The 20,922-nt window shown below is 31.8% G+C and overlaps 3 protein-coding genes across 6 annotated transcripts in view; 2 read left to right on the forward strand and 1 right to left on the reverse strand.

The window, feature by feature from the left end:
- The window catches only part of rapgef1a (Rap guanine nucleotide exchange factor (GEF) 1a), a 38,765-nt gene extending 36,550 nt beyond the window's left edge, over positions 1-2,215 (forward strand). For all 3 annotated transcript variants that reach the window (XM_051117015.1, XM_051117016.1, XM_051117017.1), the window contains one exon: positions 158-2,215. In XM_051117015.1, coding sequence (XP_050972972.1) covers positions 158-308 — 151 coding nt within the window. In that variant the 3' untranslated portion in view covers positions 309-2,215. The remainder of the gene's footprint in view (positions 1-157) is intronic.
- Positions 2,216-3,882: 1,667 nt separating this feature from the next.
- Positions 3,883-11,370, forward strand: anapc7 (anaphase promoting complex subunit 7). The gene is made up of 11 exons (XM_051118208.1): positions 3,883-4,103; positions 4,480-4,669; positions 6,232-6,351; positions 6,476-6,587; positions 6,685-6,838; positions 8,025-8,167; positions 8,262-8,379; positions 8,459-8,655; positions 8,892-9,116; positions 10,437-10,587; positions 10,685-11,370. The coding sequence occupies exons 1-11, from the start codon at positions 4,003-4,005 to the stop codon at positions 10,872-10,874; spliced, it is 1,701 nt and encodes a 566-aa protein (XP_050974165.1). The 5' UTR covers positions 3,883-4,002; the 3' UTR covers positions 10,875-11,370.
- A 796-nt stretch (positions 11,371-12,166) lies between these two features.
- The window catches only part of atp2a2a (ATPase sarcoplasmic/endoplasmic reticulum Ca2+ transporting 2a), a 32,631-nt gene continuing 23,875 nt past the window's right edge, over positions 12,167-20,922 (reverse strand). For both annotated transcript variants that reach the window (XM_051117272.1, XM_051117273.1), the window contains exons 15-22: positions 19,552-19,887; positions 19,253-19,473; positions 18,973-19,175; positions 18,758-18,843; positions 17,950-18,083; positions 17,727-17,844; positions 16,429-16,549; positions 12,167-12,765 (exon numbers count right to left, since the gene is read on the reverse strand). In XM_051117272.1, coding sequence (XP_050973229.1) covers positions 12,752-12,765; positions 16,429-16,549; positions 17,727-17,844; positions 17,950-18,083; positions 18,758-18,843; positions 18,973-19,175; positions 19,253-19,473; positions 19,552-19,887 — 1,233 coding nt within the window. In that variant the 3' untranslated portion in view covers positions 12,167-12,751. The remainder of the gene's footprint in view (positions 12,766-16,428; positions 16,550-17,726; positions 17,845-17,949; positions 18,084-18,757; positions 18,844-18,972; positions 19,176-19,252; positions 19,474-19,551; positions 19,888-20,922) is intronic.

Consider the following 20,922-nt stretch of genomic DNA (forward strand, 5'->3'; position numbering starts at 1 on the left):
CCTTGAAAATCAAAAAAAATAGTGCTTAAAAAGCCTTTAAAATTCCTGGAATTACATTTTGCAGTATTGAAGAATTTTAACCAAAGTTTTTCATGAAGACCCTAAAGAATCATACCAACTAAAAATTTGTCATGACTTCTACTGCTCTTTCTTCCAGGCACTATGACCTCAAACACAACGACGACATTGTCTCGTTCTTCAACGACTTCAGTGACCATCTAGCCGAGGAGGCATTGTGGGAGCTCTCTTTGAAGATCAAGCCCCGCAACATCACTCGCCGAAAGACAGAGCGAGAGGAAAGGACGTAGCTCGCTCGGCTAGAACAACAGACTGCTTTTAAAAGCCACTCTCCTCCGAAGTTGCAAGACACAGCAATCACAAGTTACTGTAATGGCAGCTACGAGACTGGAAACCATACTGTATTTCTGTTACAGTTTACTGAAACCTTTTTTAGCAAAGAAACGTGATTAGATTTTATTTTGTAATTGCACTGCGTCTGAACCTGTGTGTAAATTTGAAGTGGAACGGTGCCAAGCGCAAAGACAAAAAACATAACTCGGATATGTGAGATTAAGGGGTTTGAGATCGTAACCTGGGATTTACGGTGATATTCCGGGAGCGTCTCGCCATCTGGATGTTTGCGGTGCAATCTGGAAAAACAACTGCGATTCCAACTGCAAACTAATACCGTGATGCCTCAATGGGCACTTTGGATGTGGAAGTTCCTCGAAGACTGATATTTTTATTTATTTATTTTGTATGTAACAAATGCACATAAAGACTCAGTGGGTTTAGGGGGATTGCTGTAAATTGAGCTGCTGCATTGAACAGCTTGAAGCAAGCATGATAATAGGTCATTATGAGGACACACAGTCTTAGTTATTAATACGTAGCACTGAAAGGATTTGATGCTTGTTCTGCAAGAGTATCTGGCCGAATTCAAAAGGAGCTTTTCTAGATTTGAGTTTCATAATTTTGTTACTAAAATTCTTTAAGAGTGTGCCAGTTTTAATGTGCATCAAGTTCAAATAACTATAGAAGCCCGTTTCTTACATAGGATAATTGCGACTCTTCATCTCACAATTTGAACATACTCAAAGTTCTAAGAAAAAAGTCAGAATTCCAAAATAAAAACTCAGAATGCATACTTTTTTCTGGCAATTCCAAGTTTATAAACCACAATTCTGCCTTTTTTTTTTGGTTTTTGTTGTTGTTTCTTCCATCGAATACAAAAATAAAAGTTAATTACTTTTTATCTCACAATTCTGAACAAAAAAAGTCAGAATTATGAGGTATGAACTCAACTGTGGAAAAAAAAAAAAAATCAGAATTAGGATATATAAACACAAAAAAATGTGAACTGTGAGATTTAAAAAATTGCAATTACCATTTCCCCCCATAAATAACTACATTTTTATGTTTCTGTTGAGATTAAACTCATCCTTCTCATTTCAGCTATTTGATGCCTATTTAAAATCAGTTGTCTTCCAATTACAAGTAATTGCTAATAATCAGGGAATCTCATTGTTTTGTTAATCGTGCATGTTATTTATTTGTATATTTATGTGCGTAGATTAACAAAATGCTTTCATCGTTTGCAAAGGATGGTGTGTCTTTGCCTGTGTGTTTTTTGCAAGAAGGATTTTAGTTGTGTTACAACTGTCTGGTACATTTCAATATTTTTTACTTTGCACAACAGTAACACACAAAATAGTCACATTTCTGTAGATCTCCCAGAGCCATCGCAGTGATCAAAGACCTACTATCTAGTGCTTGAAGCTGTTCATGAAGTGGTGTCGGTGTGATTTATTTTATACAATGCAGTTTTCCTTTTGTTTTTTAAAAGGATTTTACATGGACGTTTGCAGAGAGATTTACTCTGTTGTTGTGAGATGTGATCAAATGTGCACTTTGAAGTTGATTGTGGGAAACAAAGATGGAAAAACTGTTAGGTAACAGTTTGAAGTGGACATGCGTATGAGCCTGAAATCCCTACAACGACGCTTACAACAAGAACCTTTTCTTACCTGCCAATTGGACTGAAGTTGATTTCAAAATTCCAAAGACCCCAGACCACAGATCACCACTGTTTGAACATGATAATGATAATGATGATGATGATTCAGTTGCATATAACATACAACTGACATGTACCTCTGTACACATAACCCTGTGAAACCTGGTAAAAATAATATACATATCATCAATGTCTTTGTTTTATGTGTATGTGTGGGATTTGTTTGTTCTGGTTAGAGGACACACAGAATGCAAGAAAAGCTGTGACAGTCATTAAAATCTGTGTTTGAATAATTGTGTATTTAAGGGTATATTGGGAAGGTTACTTTGAAAATGTAAAAGATTAAAAGTTACCCTATTTAAAATGTAATAAGTAGTGTAACTATTTCAATTACTTTATTAAAGTAATGTAACTGATTACATTTGATTACTTTTCTAAGTTTTTAACAAATGTTTTCAATTTGCAACATTTAAACCAGGTAGGGTTAACTTTACAGTATACTCAACACTGATTACTGTCAGACTGTAAAATCTTTAATCTCTAAAATTAAGATTATATATATTTTTTTATTTAATTATAAAGCACAGCTACTACAAAATCAGACTTTAGCACCTCTTTTTATTTTCTCAGGTTAAATCGAGATTTAAAATCATAACAAGAAATAGTAAATATTAATACAAGTATTGAGATGTAACCCCCTTTGTAATTATTAATATTTTCAAAATTAACTGTAATTTAATTATACATTTTCTCAGTAACTTTAACAGATTACAGTTATATTTATTATGTAATTAAATTACGTAACACCGTTACATGTAACTAGTTTTCCAATGGTTCCGAAAAGATATCATTCAAACGCAAGTACAAACTATTATCTAACATATGTACATTTTATTTAATTTCACATTTTTTAAAGTAACTTTAACAGATTACAGTTACATTTATTTTGTAATTAAATTACGTAACGCTGTTACATGTACATTTTTTTGATGAGTATTATATATAAAATCTCAATGATTTTTTTAGTGGTTCCAAAAACATATAATTCAATTATACATTTTTCTCAGCAACTTTAACAAATTGCAGTTATATTTATGTTGTAATTAAATTACGTAACACCGTTACTTGTAACTAGTTTTTTTAATGAGTGTTATTTAAATTTTTTTAATGATTTGTACAAACACAAGTACAAACTATTATCTAACATATGTACATTGTATTTAATGGCACATTTTTCACAGTAACTTTAACAGATTACAGTTATATTTGTTTTGTAATTAAATTATGTAACGCTGTTACATGCAACTAGTTTTTTTTTAAAATGAGTATTATATACAAAAATCTCAATGATTTTTCAGTGGTTCCAAACAGATATTATTCAATTACACATTTTTCTCAGCAACTTTAGCAAATTGCAGTTATATTTATTTTGTAATTAAATTATGCAATGCTGTTACATGTAACTAGTTTTTTTTTTTTTTTTTTTTTTTTTTTTTTTTTTTTTTTTTTTTTTTAATGAGTATTATATAAAAAATCTAATTGATTTTTAAATGATTCTGAAAAGATATAATTCAATCACACATTTTTCTCAGTAACTTTACCGTTTGTACATTGTATGTTAAATTTCTTAGTTTATGTTTAAAACTAACGTTGTCTATGGATTAATATAATTCGTTTCTACTTCCTACCAATATTTAGAAAACATACTTAAACAATAAGAACGTCTAATAATAAATATAAGACACCGAAGAGTAAGATCATTAAAAAAATGATGTTTAAAACAACAGGGTTAAATCTTTGTAAACATCGCTTGCCTAATGGGAGACTTTTCGTTTGGCGATTGGTTTGTCCCCACTGGACTTTTATTTTGAAATCGCATCATTTCCTGCCGTTTAAAAAACTCTTCTCTGTTGCATCTTCCGCTGTGTCGCGGCGCGTTTGTTAACTATAATTGTGCTTTGAAATTGAAAGCTAATCGATTGAAGATGAATGTAATCGATCATGTGCGAGATATGGCGGCGGCCGGGCTGCACTCTAATGTCCGGATCATCAGTAGTTTACTCCTGACCATGAGCACCAACAACCCGTGAGTATCTCCCGTGTTTCACTACATAAACACACCTGGAAGCTGTCGGATGTGAAGTAAAGTGTGTGTTTGTCCAGTTCAGCGGTTTATTTATTAGTTACCCAACAGGTCTCACAGAAGGACATATATGTGTTATAGTGTAAGCTCTCAACATCATTTTTTTGTATAATTTTTTGTATTAATTACTCCAGTGACTATGCTATTTCGGCAAAACATGATACATTTTACCCTATGGTGGTTTAATTTAACTTTTACACCCAGTTCCCCTTAGATAAAATGGAAGCAGTTTTCAAGTTATCATTAAATACCCCGTTCGTCACTGAAACGCATCATGGCAATATGCGTCCATTTTAATAGTGTGTTTCTCTTTTTTTAGGGAGCTTTTCTCGCCGTCTCAGAAGTACCAGCTGCTGGTGTATCATGCTGATGCTATTTTTCATGATAAAGAGTACAGAAACGCAGCCTGTAAGTACAACATGGCTTTACAGCAGAAGAAAGTGCTCAGCAAAACATCTAAAGTGCGTCCATCCAGCACAGGCGGCACAACATCTGCAGTTCAGGCACAGGTGAGCTCCAGCAAACCCTCACACAAATGTACTATGGCACACATCCATTAAAATACCACAGTTTGGTTCATTAACCTTACTTGTACTGTTTTTTGTTCTGTTTAATCACTCCAGTTTGTATTGATATGTAACTGCATGCTTAGTGAATTAATGTAAATAGTGTGAGGTAATATTTTTCTAAACATTCTAATGACTTGGAGTCGGTAGGAGACACCATTGCCCTTAAAAATTATATTACACTACCATGCGTAAGTTCGGTCAATACGATTTTTAAATGTTTTTTAAAAATCACTCTCTTATGCTGATCGAGGTTGTAATGTGAAAAGTGATTACTTTTTAAAATAATTGTGTTTTAGTATACTTTAAAACGAATTTTCTGATTTAAAATAAAAATCTTATTTTCTAAATCTAAATTGTTTTATTTAAAATAAAAAAGCCACTTTTGATCAATTTAATGCATCCTTAAAAGTATTTATTTCTTAAAATAAAAATCTTGCTGGCCTCAAACTTATGAAATGTAGTATATAATATAATATAATATAATATAATATACAACATAAATAATTAATATAATATAATATAATATAATATTTCTTTATTTTTTTTTAATTTATTTCTTTTTCTTTTTTTATTTTTTGCCAAAAAATATAAAGCTCATGAGCAATAGTAATAGTGATACTTGTCTATGCAAACATTAATTATTGTGCTTTAACAAAATTGATAAGATTTATAGTTGCTGTGGCATTTTGGTGGAAACTGTGGTTATTTTTATGGCTGCCATATTTTTCATGTTTCTATTTGAATTTTAATGTACACTACTTTTAAACAGTAAGTTTTTTTTTTTTTAATGTTTTTTAAAGAAGTCTCTTCTGCTCACCAAACCTGCATTTATTTGATTTAAAAAAAAAAAGCACAAACAGGAAAAAATGTAAATATTTTTACTATTTAAAATAACTTTTCTATTTCAAATACATTTTAAAATGTAATTTATTCCTGTGACATAATCCTTCAGAAATCATTCTTGTATTCTGATTTGCTGCTCAGAAAAACATTTATTTTTAGTATTATTATATGGAAAATGGCAGAGTAGAATTGTTCAGGTTTTTTTGACGAATATAAAGTTCAGAAGAACAGCAAAATTGTTTCAATATCACAAATCGTTTGAAACATTATAATCGTCTTTATCATCGATTTTGATCAACTTAAAGCATCCTTGCTAAATAAAGGTATTCATTTCTATAATTTTTCAAGATTTTGAATGGTATAGTGTAGCTATAATGTTTCAAAAGCTTTTTATTTCAGATAAATGCTGATATTTGAAAAAAATGTACTCAACTGTTTTAAATATTGATATTAATAATAATAACAATAATAAATGTTTTTAGAACATTTCATTTTTTTTATTTTAAATAGTAAAAATATTTCACAACATTACTGCTTTTGCTGTGTTTTGTATCAAGTAAATGCAGGCTTGGTGAGCAGAAGAGACTTCTTTAAAAAACATTAAAAAAAATATTTGACCAGTACTGTAGTTAACCAACTCTTGTGTTCATCAACTACAGAACTTGCCATCAGAGATTGAAGTGAAATATAAAATTGCTGAATGTTACACTATTCTGAAGCTGGATAAAGATGCCATATCCGTGCTGGAGGGAATCCCTTCTCGCCAGAGAACACCAAAGGTACTTATTTGTGCTTGTTTGTTTTACATATCTGTGTGTGGGTGAATCTAGCAAGTTAAATGTGCACGTGGTTATTAACTTTAAAACGGACATAAAAGAGCACTTGAATTGTTTTCGATTCCAGATCAACATGATGCTGGCGAATCTGTACAGAAAGGCCGGTCAGGAGCGTTCAGCCGTTACGAGCTATAAGGAGGTGTTGAGACAGTGTCCTCTGGCTCTTGATGCTATTATCGGTCAGTAAGAATACAGTGGTGTTCCTGTGATGCTGCATCTTGTCCTTTCTTTGTCTGAACCCAACATTAAAGCATGGTCCCGTCTGCTCCGCTGCAGGGCTTCTGTCTCTGTCGGTGAAGGGGGCAGAGGTCGCTTCCATGACGATGGACGTGATTCAGAGCATCCCGAATCTTGATTGGCTGTCTGTCTGGATCAAAGCACATGCTTTCATACATGGAGGGGACAATCAGAGAGCCATCAACACTATCTGGTGAGGATTGGAAATTGTCGATAAGATATTTTTGTGGGAATCTTTACATTAAGAAATGTTTTATAATTTGTTTGTTTGTTTAAATAAATTGTTTTTCTTTAATAATACGTGTATAACTTCATTTTTAGCCACCACTGTCATCAAAAACATATAAGATTACATTCAGTGTTATTTGTATTATTTATGTACTCTTATAATATTTATTATTTTAAATGAGCTATTTTATTTCTTTTTAATGTTATGTTTTTATGTTATGCACTTTTGTTGTTTCATGATTATGATTTTATATATATAGCGCTTTTATTTCAGTGATTTTAGTACTTAAATATATTAAATATATTTCAGTTAGTTGCCAAGGTTACATTTTTAATTTATACATATATATTTACTTTACTTGCCAATGCAATTTTATTTCAGCTTTATTTCCATTTTTTTATTTTCAGTTGTAGTAATTTTAGTACTTTAACGTAAACTGATATTATTTCAGTTTCTTGCCAGTGCAACATTTAAATTTTATTTTATTTTTTTAAGTTTCAGTATTAATCTAATATTTATATATATTTTTTAATTTCAACTTCATTTCCATTACCTTTATTTTAGCTTTATTTTCATTTTTTTAATTTCCTGTTTTTTTTTTTTCATTTCCTGTTTTTCAATTAATTGATTTAATTTTATTTTATTTTTAGTCATTTTAGTACTTTAACTTAAACTTTATATTTCAGTTACTTACCAATTTATTGGTAATTAGTAATTTTTCCATTTAGTAATTTTAGTATTTAAACTTATTTTACTCAGCTACTTGCCAATACAGTTTTTTTTTTTTTTTTTTTTTTTTAAGTTTTTAAATAGTAAAAACTTCTTTACAGTATTAATCTAATATTTATATTTTATTTTTTATTGCAGCTTTATTTCCATTAACTTTATTTCCATTTTTTTTTTTTAATTTTCGGTTGTTTTTTTTTTTTTTTTCAGGTGTTGTAATTTTAGCACTTTACCTTAAACTTATTTTATTTCAGTTTCTTGCCAGTGCAACATTTTTTATTTCAGCTTTATTTTATTTATTTATTTATTTATTTATTTATTTTTTGAGTTTTTCCTTGTGAAAATATCTAGAACGTTGTCCACCTCTGCACAATATGATGTATCGTTGATGTCCGTAGCACTAATTTGTCATCTCTATCCTCAGCTCTTTGGAGAAGAAGTCACTCTTGAGGGATAATGTTGATCTTTTAGTCACTCTGGCAGACGTCTACTTCAGGGCTGGAGACACCAAGAACTCCATCTTGAAGTTTGAGCAGGCACAGATGCTTGACCCTTACCTGATCAAAGGTACATGGCATTGACCAGTTGCTTAACCATCTGCCTGCATTGCATGATGGTTCTTGTTGATTTGAATGAAATTATCCTGTTTTTTTATTTGCAGGTATGGATGTATACGGCTATCTTATGGCCAGGGAGGGTCATCTCGAAGATGTGGAGGTTCTCGGAGGACGCCTGTTCAACATATCTGACCAGCATGCTGAGCCCTGGGTCATATCTGGGTGAGTTTAACCTTCTGATTGAACTGTTTTCGGATTGTAAAGTGTCTGAAAGCTTTTATTTTTTTTACGTTTTCCACAGATGTCACAGTTTCTACAGTAAGCGTTACTCTCGTGCCCTGTATCTGGGAGCTAAAGCCATTCAGTTAAACAGCAACAGTGTGCAGGCGCTGCTCCTGAAGGGGGTGGCGCTGAGGAACATGGGCCGGGTGCAGGAAGCCATCATACACTTCAGAGAAGCCATGAGACTGGCGCCCTGTCGTCTGGACTGCTACGAAGGCAAGAAGTGTTTCCTGATAATAGGGATAAACAAGAATAATAATGTCCAGTTATTATGCGTATTTTATAGGGTTTTTAGGAAGATTGTGATTGTTTTGTGCAATAAAAGCATATAGATATTAAGCCTATTTATTTTTATTCTTCTATTCAGTCTGTCCTGTTTTTGATTTCTAAAGGTTAGACAAAGCACATAGTCATTTTCTGTTGTCTCAATGTGATACGTCCCTTGTTTTCAGGTCTGATTGACTGCTATCTTGCCTCTAATGGTATCCGGGAGGCTATGGGAATGGCCAACAATATTTACAAGACCCTGGGAGCAAATGCCCAAACTCTCACCATCCTGGCCACAGTGTGTCTGGAAGATCCCATGACCCAGGAGAAGGCCAAGACACTGCTGGACAAAGCCCTCGCTCAGCGGCCCGACTATATCAAAGCTGTTGTGAAGAAAGCGGAGCTCCTCAGTATGTCCAAAATTCGCTTATGTTTCTATGTTAATTGTAAACTGTATAAACGTTTTATTATTATTTACTTTTTATTATAGTGTTTTATTTTTTTACCCTTATTATTGTTATTATTATTATTATTATTATTAATAATAATAATAATAATAATAATAATAAACAATTTTAATTAATGTATTTATTGTAAATAATGTTTTTTTTATAACAATTATATTTTTTATAATTTATATTATAATTATTCATATTAAAAATTGATGTAATTATTATTTATATATATATTTTTTTATTATTATTAATTTAATTTATTGTTATTGTATTTCTTTATTTATTGTTATTGTATATTCTTTATTTACAGGTCTCATTACAATATTCCCTTTTTTTTTTTTTTTTTTTTTTTTTTTAATTTATTATCTATTATTTTTATTATTATTTTTACTATTTTTATTATTTTTTTTGTCAATTTTTCTATTATTATTTTTTATTCTTCTATTTATTATTATTCAATTACTATTATTTATTTTTCTGTTTCATGTTGTTATTACTTTTCATTAATTACGATGTTTCCTATTTTTAATTTTATTATTATTTTTATCCAAATTTTCTATTATTATTATTATTACTACTACGTATTTATTCTTCTATGTATTATTATTATTAAATTATTTACTTTTCATGTTATTACTTTTTCTTTTTTTAGTTTGTTTTATTTTTTGTTTTATATTTGTATTATAAATATGTATTATATTCTTTTTATTATTATATTCTTTTAATTATCTTTAAATTATTGTATACATTTCAAATTATTTATTCTTCTGTTTATTATTTTCTTATTATTATTTAAAATGAGTAATTAGTAAAACAAATTATTGACTGAATTTTGATTTTAAATTATCATAATTATACTTTTTATTTATATTATAAATTGTTTCATTTAAAAAATAATTATATAAGTGTACATTTTATCTATTTATTAAGTTGTAGTACTAATTTATTTTTGTTATTACTATATATTATTTTATTTTAAAATGCTAATATAATTTATACATTTTCAAAATGTATATCTAGTAGTAGTATTTTTTTATATTTTTCTATTTATCATTATAAATTTTTATTTTTTATTGTAATTTTATTATTTCTAATTCTATTTTTATTACATTGTTGTTAGTATTTATTCATTTTTTGATGTCTTGTTATTACTTAACTTTTTTGTTTATTCATTTAGTGTTTTGTTTTTAGTATATTTATCAATTTTTTATATATTTTGTTTTATAAATTTCTAATTATTATTGCTACTTTATTTGTTTATCATTTTCATTACAGGTAGAGAACAGAAGTATGAGGAAGGCATAGCGCTTCTACGGAACACTTTAGCCAATCAGAGCGACTGTGTGCTGCACAGAATGCTGGGGGATTTTCTCGTAGCTGTTAATGACTACCAGGAGGCCATGGACCAGTACAGTATAGCGCTAAGGTATTTTTGTGTGAATGTTTTGTAAACATCTACACACTGTAAAATCTTAAACACGCGACCATGCAACCAGAACTGACTGTCTATTCCTCTTCTGTAGCCTCGATCCGAATGACCAAAAGTCTCTAGAGGGTATGCAGAAGATGGAGAAGGAGGAAAGTCCCACAGACGCTACGGTGGAGCTGGACGGTGATGATATGGAAGGCAGTGGGGAGGAGGGAGATCTGGAGGGCAGCGACAGCGAAGCAGCGCAGTGGGCCGATCAAGAGCAGTGGTTTGGCATGCAGTGACCCTCAGAGACTCTTGAGCTTCAGCACTTCAGAGAAAAACATGCGCACTCTTGGATTTTGATGCGTGAGTGGATGCCATAGTGCACACTGCTGCCGTCTAGTGGTGAGTTACAGACATTGACTTTAATCGGATTTGTCCTCAAACTTTTCGGTTTTGTCATATCAAAAGATGATCTTTCTCATATGAGAATACAGCACTACACAGAAACGAACAGTCCAACTCCAACTTGGCCACAATGATGGTATGATCTTTTTTTTTTTTTAGCATACAATGCTGCAGATGTTGGACTAAATACACAAATGACTCACTCGTAATGTATTTTCTAACAGTAGTTATATATCATGGGCTTCACATTTGCTGTTTAGGGCAAAATACAGGACTAGGAAACTCTGCTACTTATTATTTTCATAAAAGTGTCAAACCTGTAATTAATTTGACATGCTCTTTTGAGCTTGCTTCAGTAAAAGTGATGCTAAAGAGGCATCTTTAAATGAACCACGATCCCACAAAATATTTTTTTCTCTCAAATCTGGTGCGTGTAATAAAAACGTCAAATGTCATATTTCACGCCAAAATCAAAAAGAAAATGTTTGTGAAAAAAATTTTTTTTTTCACATTTCTATGACATATACGCACATTTCACCCATTTCCTTTTTTTTTTTTTTTTTTTATTGCTTTTTTTGTATTAGAAGAATTTTTACTTATGCAAAAGTGTTTTATTTTATGCACTTTTTTTTCTTTTGATTTTGGTGAGAATATAACCCAGACATGTTCTTGGCTGTTTTGTGATATTCACCAGAGCATGTAAGCAATGCAATCATTAATTTCTGTAGCCTTAAGTGCATTTTTTTAGTGTTTGTCTTATTTGAATGTTTCTATATTGTTGTAAATAAGACTATTTTTAAATGTTTTGGAATTAAAATCATGGCATGAAAATTCTAAGTATTATTTATTTTTCTATTTATTATTTAAAATTAGTAATTAGTAAATTATTATTAGTTTTTATTTTTGTAGTAAGTTATTACTATTATAAATTAGCTTTTATAAAAATATGCATTTTATTTATTATTCAGTAGTAGTAACTTGTATTTATATTTTGTTATAAGTTGTTGTTTTTTTAAAAAAAATAATTTATTTATTAACTAGTAGTAGAAAGTTATTTCTATACATTTTAAAATATATATATATTTTTTTAATTTATTATCTGGTAACAGTAGTAGTTAGTTTTTCTATCATTATAAAATATTATTTTTTAAATAAGCATTGACAGAGTGTAAAGAAACAGCAGTGCAACCATGTAATATCATTTTATTAACCACAAGTCATTGTGATAATTACAACACTGATTCGGCAGCTCCCGCCCTCCGTTTTCATGGGAACTGCTGTAAAAGACCGCCTGTCTCTCAATGTCACACACACACCTAACACCTGAAATGAGCCTCTGCTTTAAAACATATTGCACATCCCTGCGCAAAGCAACAAGAACAATCAGTTTTGGTTAATTTACATATCTCACAAAAGGAGAAAACGATGCCCGTTTTCACTAATGGCATCTTTTTTTATCTCAAATATTGCAGTGCTATACAAGAGTTTCTAACATAAGGGGACATGCACCATGAAAACTGCTGTAACGTTACATTTTAAGAGTATTTTCAAATTTCACTGGTTCAGACAGGGTGTGACCTTGACTATCAGGTCTCGAATAATTTTTCCACTCCTAATGTTTGAGCTTCTAAACTAATGACGAAAATTCTTAGGTTTTAGCACAGTTGACATGCAGGCCTAGAAAGATGTGTGGAGCTGCTGAAAACAACACATGCACTAAAGTCAAGAAAACCTCACAGCTTCAGCAAGGAATACAAGAGAGCGGATTGGCTTAATCATCCCGAGCTGGAGAGAGAGAGAGAGAAAGATGGAAACATAAGGACACAAATGGTAAAACGTAAAGATACTGTATACATACAGAAATGCAATGCCATGCAACTGTAGTTAGACATGATTAAATGCCTCTTTAGAGAGTTACATATAGAAACATTGCACATTTTGTATTGCATCAGTCAATCTGACACAGGCAGCAGTACAAACAAACACGAGGTTGTGATGGTGTATTATGAGCAGTACTCACTCGCTGATGCACACGGGACAAAATTAGTTTTAATACAGCAGATGTAATCATGCATGTCTGTTGGTCACCTGCAATAAGACACTTTTATAATAGACCTTTTTAAAAAAAAAACAAAGGGAAGAAAAAATAAATAGGACCCCTTGTGAATAAATTGTGCTATTTATAAGGGGCTTTCGCACTGGATAGTTCTAGGGGGTAACACTTTACAATAATGTTCAGTAGTTAACAACAATGGTTAATAAACTAAACAACAATAAATGCTGTAGCATTTATTGTTAATTTAAGCATTTACTAATGTATTATTAAAATCAAGTTGTGTTTAACATAATAGGTAACACAGTTAATGCACTGTGAACTAACATGAACAAACAACTGTATTTATTAACTATGGTTAAAGATGAATAAATAGTGTAATGAATGTATTGTTTTTGTTCATGTTAGCACATTAACTAATGTTAACAACAGCGTGTTTCTTTGCGGCATTTACAAACATCAACAAACCAGTGGATGAAGGACGATGTGTTCAGAGCTGTTTTTGCATTGTGGTTTTGAAAAGAGTGTACAAATCTGAATCTCTTATGACAACTTGCACATCTCGGCTGAGAAAAGAACGCGACACTGCAGACAACAGACAAACGCATTTATCACTGTTTTCCATGTTTGTGGAGTATGTTTTACATGGCTTTTTTTTTTTTTTAAATGCCAGGTAGCCCGTATGTTGTATGGGTTTAGCCAATCAGTGTACAGTTACGTCACTAATAGGTCCTATCCACCTTATTTCTCAACGTGGAAGCAAGCCGTTTTTGTGAATGGGTGTGACTTCTTGTTCATTAGCCACTGTATGTAGTAAAAAAAAGAATAAAAATAAAGTACAGTAAACTGATAAAACTGCACTACAAACCAGTGTGTTCATAATTAAAAATGTATTGAAGGAATATGGTAAGACACTAATTTACAATATCAAGCAGCAAACAAGCTCATTAGCACAGATAAAAATAGCTGGAAGCATATAACAGTGTTTTTGTGGCAAGTTAAAAAAAAAAAAAAAAAAAAAAAGTAAAAATCTAAAATTATAAGAAGTCTAAATATTTCAAAAATGAAGTTGAAATTACAAGAATAAAGTGGAAATATTTTAAGAATAATGTTAAAATATTTTGAGAGTAAAGTCAAAACTACGAGAATAAAGTTTAAATGTATCAAAATGTTACAATAAAATCGAAATGTTTTGAGTAAAGTCTAAACATTTTGGGAATGTCAAAATGTTTCAAGAATAATGTCAAAATATTTTGAGAGTAAAGTCGAAACTATGAGAATAAAGTTGAAATGTTTCAAAAAGCTGAAATGTTTTCAGAATACTCAAAATTACGAGAATAGTTGAAACATTTCAAAATAGTCAAAATGTTTTGAGAGTAATGTCGAAACTACGAAAATTACGTTGAAATGTTTCAAAATAAAGTCAAAATATTTTGAGAGTAAAGTCGAAACTATGAGAATAAAGTCTAAATATTTCAAAATAAAGCTGAAATGTTTTCAGAACAGTCAAAATTACGAGAATAGTTGAAATGTTTCAAAATAAAGTCGAATTGTTTTGAGAAGTCAAAACTACGAGAATAAAATCAATGTTTCAAAATAAAGTCAAAATGTTGAGAAAAACGTCAAAAGTTTGAGAATAATGTCAAAATGTTTTGAGAAAAAAGTCGAAAGTTTTTGAGAATAAAGTTGAAATGTGTCAAAATATTTCGAGAATAAAGTCAATGTTCTGAGAGTAAAGTCAAAACTACGAGAATAAAGTCAATATGTTTTGAGAATAACATTACATTATTATAATATTCATATTGTATGTATTTCTCATTCAAACTGACAGATTTTGAAAGACTTCGAAATATCTCCCAGTGCTCCCAATCCAGACCATTTGCATGCGCAATAGGCTACAATATACTCTCAAAATATTATTACTTTAATCTTGTAATTGCTATGAATTCTCGTAGTTTTGACTTTATTCTCAAAGCATTTTGACTTTATTCTTGAAATATTACAAGAATAAAGTCGAAATATTTAGACAAAGTTGAAATTCAAAATATTTCTAATTTTGAATTTTTTAAAGTTAAAATCTTTTAAAGCTTTAATTTTTAAAGTTTAAACTTTGTTTTTTTAATGTGGCGCTAAAACACCATTGTACGGATGAGACCGGAAAAATCGCACATAAAATTTACAAATGCCCACGCCCGCTCTTACGGGAAAAATAAAGTGGATAGAACTGTTTTATTGTAGGAGTTCATTTAGTTCCCCAAGAACTAAATGCGTTTCTAGCCTCTGTGGTGTGAACACGCGGAAAAGCGTAGGAACTGTGAAAAGGTTGAAAGGTGCGAAAGCTCCTATAGATATAAAGGGGTCTTGCGTATGAACGTCAGGGTTTAAATCTCAGAATTCATCCATTATAATACAAAAAAGGGATCATTTGTGCTCAATTCAGTTACTCAGCACCTAGTATGTACACATATACATTACAGTAAAAATAACTCATCTATAATATTGTAATCACTACACTGTCCCTATAAATACATCCAGCACATGAAAAAGTAAACATCTTCAGAGAATTTGCACAAAGCAAACTCTAAACACGCTGTCAGATTCATGTTTTTGTTTTTTTTTTTTTTTTTTTTTTTTAACTTAAACTGTGAACAGCTAATGTTTTCGTACAAGGGAGCTAGTGCATTCAGCTAGTCTTCTATCGAGCAAAAATAAAAACAAAGTTAGGAAATGGGTCCTAAGAAAGCAACCGACGAAACTGAGGTAGCTGCAATCTACTTAACGCAGAGAGGAAATCATTTTGCTTCAAGCGAGCAAAGGAAACCGACATGGGTGACGTTACAGAGGAAAACATCTAAATATAACTCAAATGCACATTCGCTCTTTTTGGCCCAAGCGATTCAAAAGGCTATAAAGACATCTCGGCGCTTTGAGCCAAAAATATCTAAAGCAATCTGATAAATATTGCATCTCCTCACTTTAAGCATCCAAAAAAGGCCATAAGGGGACCTGAGAAAATATACACCTTTATATAAGAAAAAAATGTGCTTAAAAATGGAATGATAAAAAAGGAACATACTATTTTCTGACATATATGAGGATAAACATTATATATATACACACACATTAAAAAAAGGCTTAAATGCATGTGCAAATGTGAACGGGTGATTGTTGTTCCTTGTTAATGTGTCTTCTCTGGTTATTTGGAGTCATATGTTAGCTTGACGGCTGCTCTGGGATCAGTCAGGAAGACCAGAGCAGGTGGGTTATGTTAGTGTCTGTGCTGTACAACCACACCACTAGAGGGAGTGTCAGAGCTACAAAGGGCCAGGAGATGCCCTCAGTGCATGCAGAGAAGGACCAGTCTCTCTTTTTGGGCTCCTGGTCCAGGTCTTTACCGGGCTCCAGGTAGGTCCTTGCGACGAATTTGAGCAGCTCGTCCAAGAGGATGACAGGCATTGAGATCTTCAGCACCATCATCCACTGGGTCACATTCAGAGGGGTGATCTGGAAGATGACCTGAGGAACAACACAAGGTGAAGAAAAGAAAATATGGGATGAAATGGAGAATAACACCAAGGCTTTCACAGACACCAGTGTACCAACAACCTTTAATTAACCTTTAGATTTTATTTAATAAATACTAACGATAAAATTAAAAATACATTTTAGAATATAAATAAGCATAAAAGTAAAAAGTAATAACATATATTTTCCAGTTGTAAAAAATGTAAAATTTTCTAGGTAAAAAGTTATTTGTTCATGTAGCATTCAGAATATATTTTTTTACAAAATATATTAATAATAATAATAATAATAATAATAATAAATAATAGTAGTATTAATGTGAATTATTATAGAGATTTTTCTAAGTGAAAATGTATATGTATGTGAAAATGTATATGTATATGTATGTGTGCACTTGTATATATATATATATATATATATATATATATAATCAAAAATTAAGTTTTGATATATTTACAGTAGAAAATTTACAAAATATCTTCATGGAACTTAATTTCCTAATGATTTTTGGCATAAAATAAAAATCAATATGTATGCATGTGTGTGTGTATACACATACACACACACACACACAAAATTTACATACATAGAATAAATCAATAAAATATGAAAAATACATAAAAATTGATGTAATTCCATTATTTAAAAAATAAGTAAAAATAAATAACTATAAAAAAACTATTTCTTAAATCTGATATATTTTATAATATAAATAGGCATAAAAGTAATAACATGCCCACATAATTATTTACCAAAAAATGTAAACAAGTATTATATAATTATGATTATTATTATACATTTTTATATAGATTTTTCTAAGTTAAAATAATAATTGCACATAAAAATATATAACATCAAAAATATGAAAAAAACAAACTACAATATATATTTAAATAATAAAAACAAATCTAAAATATAATATATAATTCATTTATCCATAAAAAAAATATATATATCACAGATTAATAAGGAAAAAAAAAAAAAAAACTATAATACAAAATTTGTTTTAAAAAAAAATGTAGTTAGCAATAGTTTTCTAAAATTAAAAGAAAGGTTGCCAACTCTGTCCACAAAACTGTTCAGAGTCTTGTTTGTGAAAGTGAACCTGGAGTGCAAACTGGGTATATTCATCTGTAGTTTAACAGATACATCATGATGGGTGTCGTACCGGTAGCGGCTCTACGTAGAGAATGAGGAAATGCAGAGACATGGAGAGGCAGATGGCTCCCAGCAGCCAGATGTTCTCCCAGGGAGGCATGCGCAGCAGAGACTGATTCTCTGACAGACTGCAAGAGTGAGGATGACATGTTTACTTGGGTTCAACACAAACACAAAGCTTGTTTTTATCTGTGTCATGCATGAGTCTGGATGTGAGGTGGATGGTGACTGACCTGTTGAGGGCGTTACACATCTCGATGGTGACCAGCACAGACAGGGCCATGGTCATGGGGTAGGGAGACTCAAACACGTGACACTCCAGATCCTGGAAGTCAGCATTATCAGGAGAACACTGCAGGAAATGACTCTGAGAGGGAGAGAGAAATAGATGCTTAGTTATTACTACTATATAACTGTAGTCAACATTAATTAATTAATTAATTAATTAAAAAAAATATATATATATATAATAATAATAATAATAATAATAATAATAATATTATTATTATTATTATTATTATTATTATTATTATTATTATTATTATTATTATTATTATTATTATAAATAATTTGATTTTCATACAGAGCCTTTTAGTAGAGCCGTTTACATTGTTACAAAAACATTTATATTTTATGTCTTTTAAAAGGTATTGCTTTTGCAAAAATATTCAAAAGCACAACGGTTTTCAACACTGATAATAATAAAAAAAATGTTTCTTGCATATCAGATCAGCATGATTTCTGAAGGATAATGTGACACTGAAGACTAAAGTAATGATGCTGAAAAAAATATTATTATTATTATTATTATTATTATACATTATTATTATATTTTTTAAAAATTAAGTGCCCAAAATATTGTACTGCAATCTGTCAAAGCTAGGCCAATTTTATAGTTATAAATGTCAAAAAATCTTTTGTTTTTTAAATTTGTTTTTTTGCTTTGAAAAACTGAGCGTCAGTATCAGACTTTGTGCAAACTGGCCTTAAGGCTACAGATTTAGTCACACGTGACATTTATTTAAAAACAGAGATATATACCAGCTGGTAAAGTGTGATCATTGGACCGTCTTCAGCATAAATGAACCACCAGGCTGCAGCTCCTACAGTCGCAGCACCCACATAACCTGAGAAACACACACGAGAAGACTTAACAGACCAGCAATACTGGATATGTTATTAGATGACGAGCTAGAAAAATGTACATGGACAAACTTAAACTCTTAAATCATTCTTAAGTCATTTCTGTGACTCACAGCCGATGGCCAAGTATCTGAAAAAGAGCCATCCAGAGATGAGGGGCTCCTTGGCGCTGCGAGGGGGCTTGTTCATGATGTCCAGGTCAGGAGGGTTGAAGCCCAGAGCGGTGGCAGGAAGACCGTCAGTCACCAGGTTCACCCACAGCAGCTGGACGGGGATCAGGGCCTCAGGGAAACCCAACGCAGCGGTGAGGAAGATACTGCGGAGGAGTCCAACATATCAGCAACAGACAAAACCAAACGAAAAAGACCTGAAAAACCACACAACCGGACTTACCAGACGACCTCGCCTACGTTGGAGGAGATGAGGTAGCGGATGAACTGCTTCATGTTGTTGTAGATAGCTCTGCCTTCTTCAACGGCGGCCACAATGGTGGAGAAGTTGTCGTCAGCGAGGACCATCTCCGAGGCTGTCTTGGCCACGGCAGTGCCAGAGCCCATGGCGATGCCAATCTCCGCCTTCTTCAGGGCAGGGGCATCGTTCACGCCATCTCCTGTCTGCACAGACACAACCGCTCAGCCAAATGGGACAATCAAAGCTAAATCACCATCCACTTACACCACATGGCCACCTACCATGGCAGTGATCTCATCAAAGCCCTGCAGGAACTCCACAATCTTGGACTTGTGCGAAGGCTCGACACGTGCGAAGCAGCGGGCATTCGTGACGGCCTCGCGCTGGGCGTGAGGTGAAAGGTCGTCGACTTCGCGGCCGGTGAAGGCCATGCGGTTGACGTCATCTTCCTCTGAGAAGATGCCGATGCGTCTGCAGATGGCTACGGCCGTGCCTTTGTTGTCGCCGGTGATCATGATGACCCGGATGCCGGCGTGGCGGCAGAGCTTGATGGAAGCAGCCACTTCTGTACGAGGAGGATCCAGCATACCCACGCAGCCCACGAAGGTCAAATCAGACTGGAAGATGGGGAGAAGAGGGAAGGTTAGAAAAAAAACGTTAGTAGATTTCTTTCCACACTAGATAACCGTTAGCTAGATGCTAACTGGCTAGATGGAGACTGCTAGCTAGACACAAAAGTGCTTTATTAGATACTGTGGAAAAATACTTTTCTAAACAGCTAGATAGTTAAATACTTCGCTAACTAGTTGGATAAACACTTTAATAGATAGTTAATTAGATGGATAAACTTTATTAGATAGTTAACTAGTTGAATAAATAGTTTTCTGGATAGAAAGCTAGTGTGACACAAAAAATTATATTAGATGCTAGATGTTATTACTAAATTAAATATTCTATTAGATAGCCAACTAGTTGCATAAACACTTTATTAACTAGTTGGATAAATAGGTTTAGTAAATAGAAAGCTAGTGAGGCAGACAACAATTTTAGATTTTTTATTTTTAGATGCTGGATGTTATTACCTAATTAAATTGTTTATGAGATCGCTAAATAGTTGGATAAGCGCATCATTAGATAGTTAACTAATTGGATAAATAGGTGACAAGACAGAAAGCTAGTGAGACAGACACAAAAATTGTATTAGATGCTGGATGTTACTACCTAATTAAATATTTTATTAGATAGCCAACTAGTTGGACAAACATGTCATTAGATAGTTAACTAGTTGGATAAATAGTTTAATAGATAGAAAGCTAGTGATATTAGATGATATTATATGCTAGATGTTAATACGCAATTAAATATTTTATTAGACAGCAAACCAGTTGGATAAACACTTTATTAGATTGTTAACTAGTTAAGATAAATAGTTTATTAGACAGAAAGCTAGTGAGACACACACAAAGAAGATATTAGATGCTGGATGTTATTATCTATTTAAATACTTTATTAGATAGCCAACTAGTTGGATAACCATAGACAGTTAACTAGCTGGATAAATGGTTTACTAGACAGAAAGCTACTCAGACACACAAAAATAATATTAGATGCTGGATGTTATTAACGAATTAAATATTCTATTAGTTAACTAG

The sequence above is a fragment of the Labeo rohita genome, chromosome 8, assembly GCF_022985175.1.
Source record: "Labeo rohita strain BAU-BD-2019 chromosome 8, IGBB_LRoh.1.0, whole genome shotgun sequence".
Taxonomy (NCBI): Eukaryota; Metazoa; Chordata; class Actinopteri; order Cypriniformes; family Cyprinidae; genus Labeo; species Labeo rohita.

Excerpts from the sequence above, each read along its gene's own strand:
- anapc7 (XM_051118208.1), top strand. The coding sequence starts at position 4,003 with ATGAATGTAATCGATCATGTGCGAGATATGGCGGCGGCCGGGCTGCAC. Across the intron at positions 6,352-6,475 it reads CTCGCCAGAGAACACCAAAG|ATCAACATGATGCTGGCGAA; the intron begins GTACTTATTTGT and ends TTTCGATTCCAG. Across the intron at positions 8,168-8,261 it reads TGACCCTTACCTGATCAAAG|GTATGGATGTATACGGCTAT; the intron begins GTACATGGCATT and ends TTTTATTTGCAG.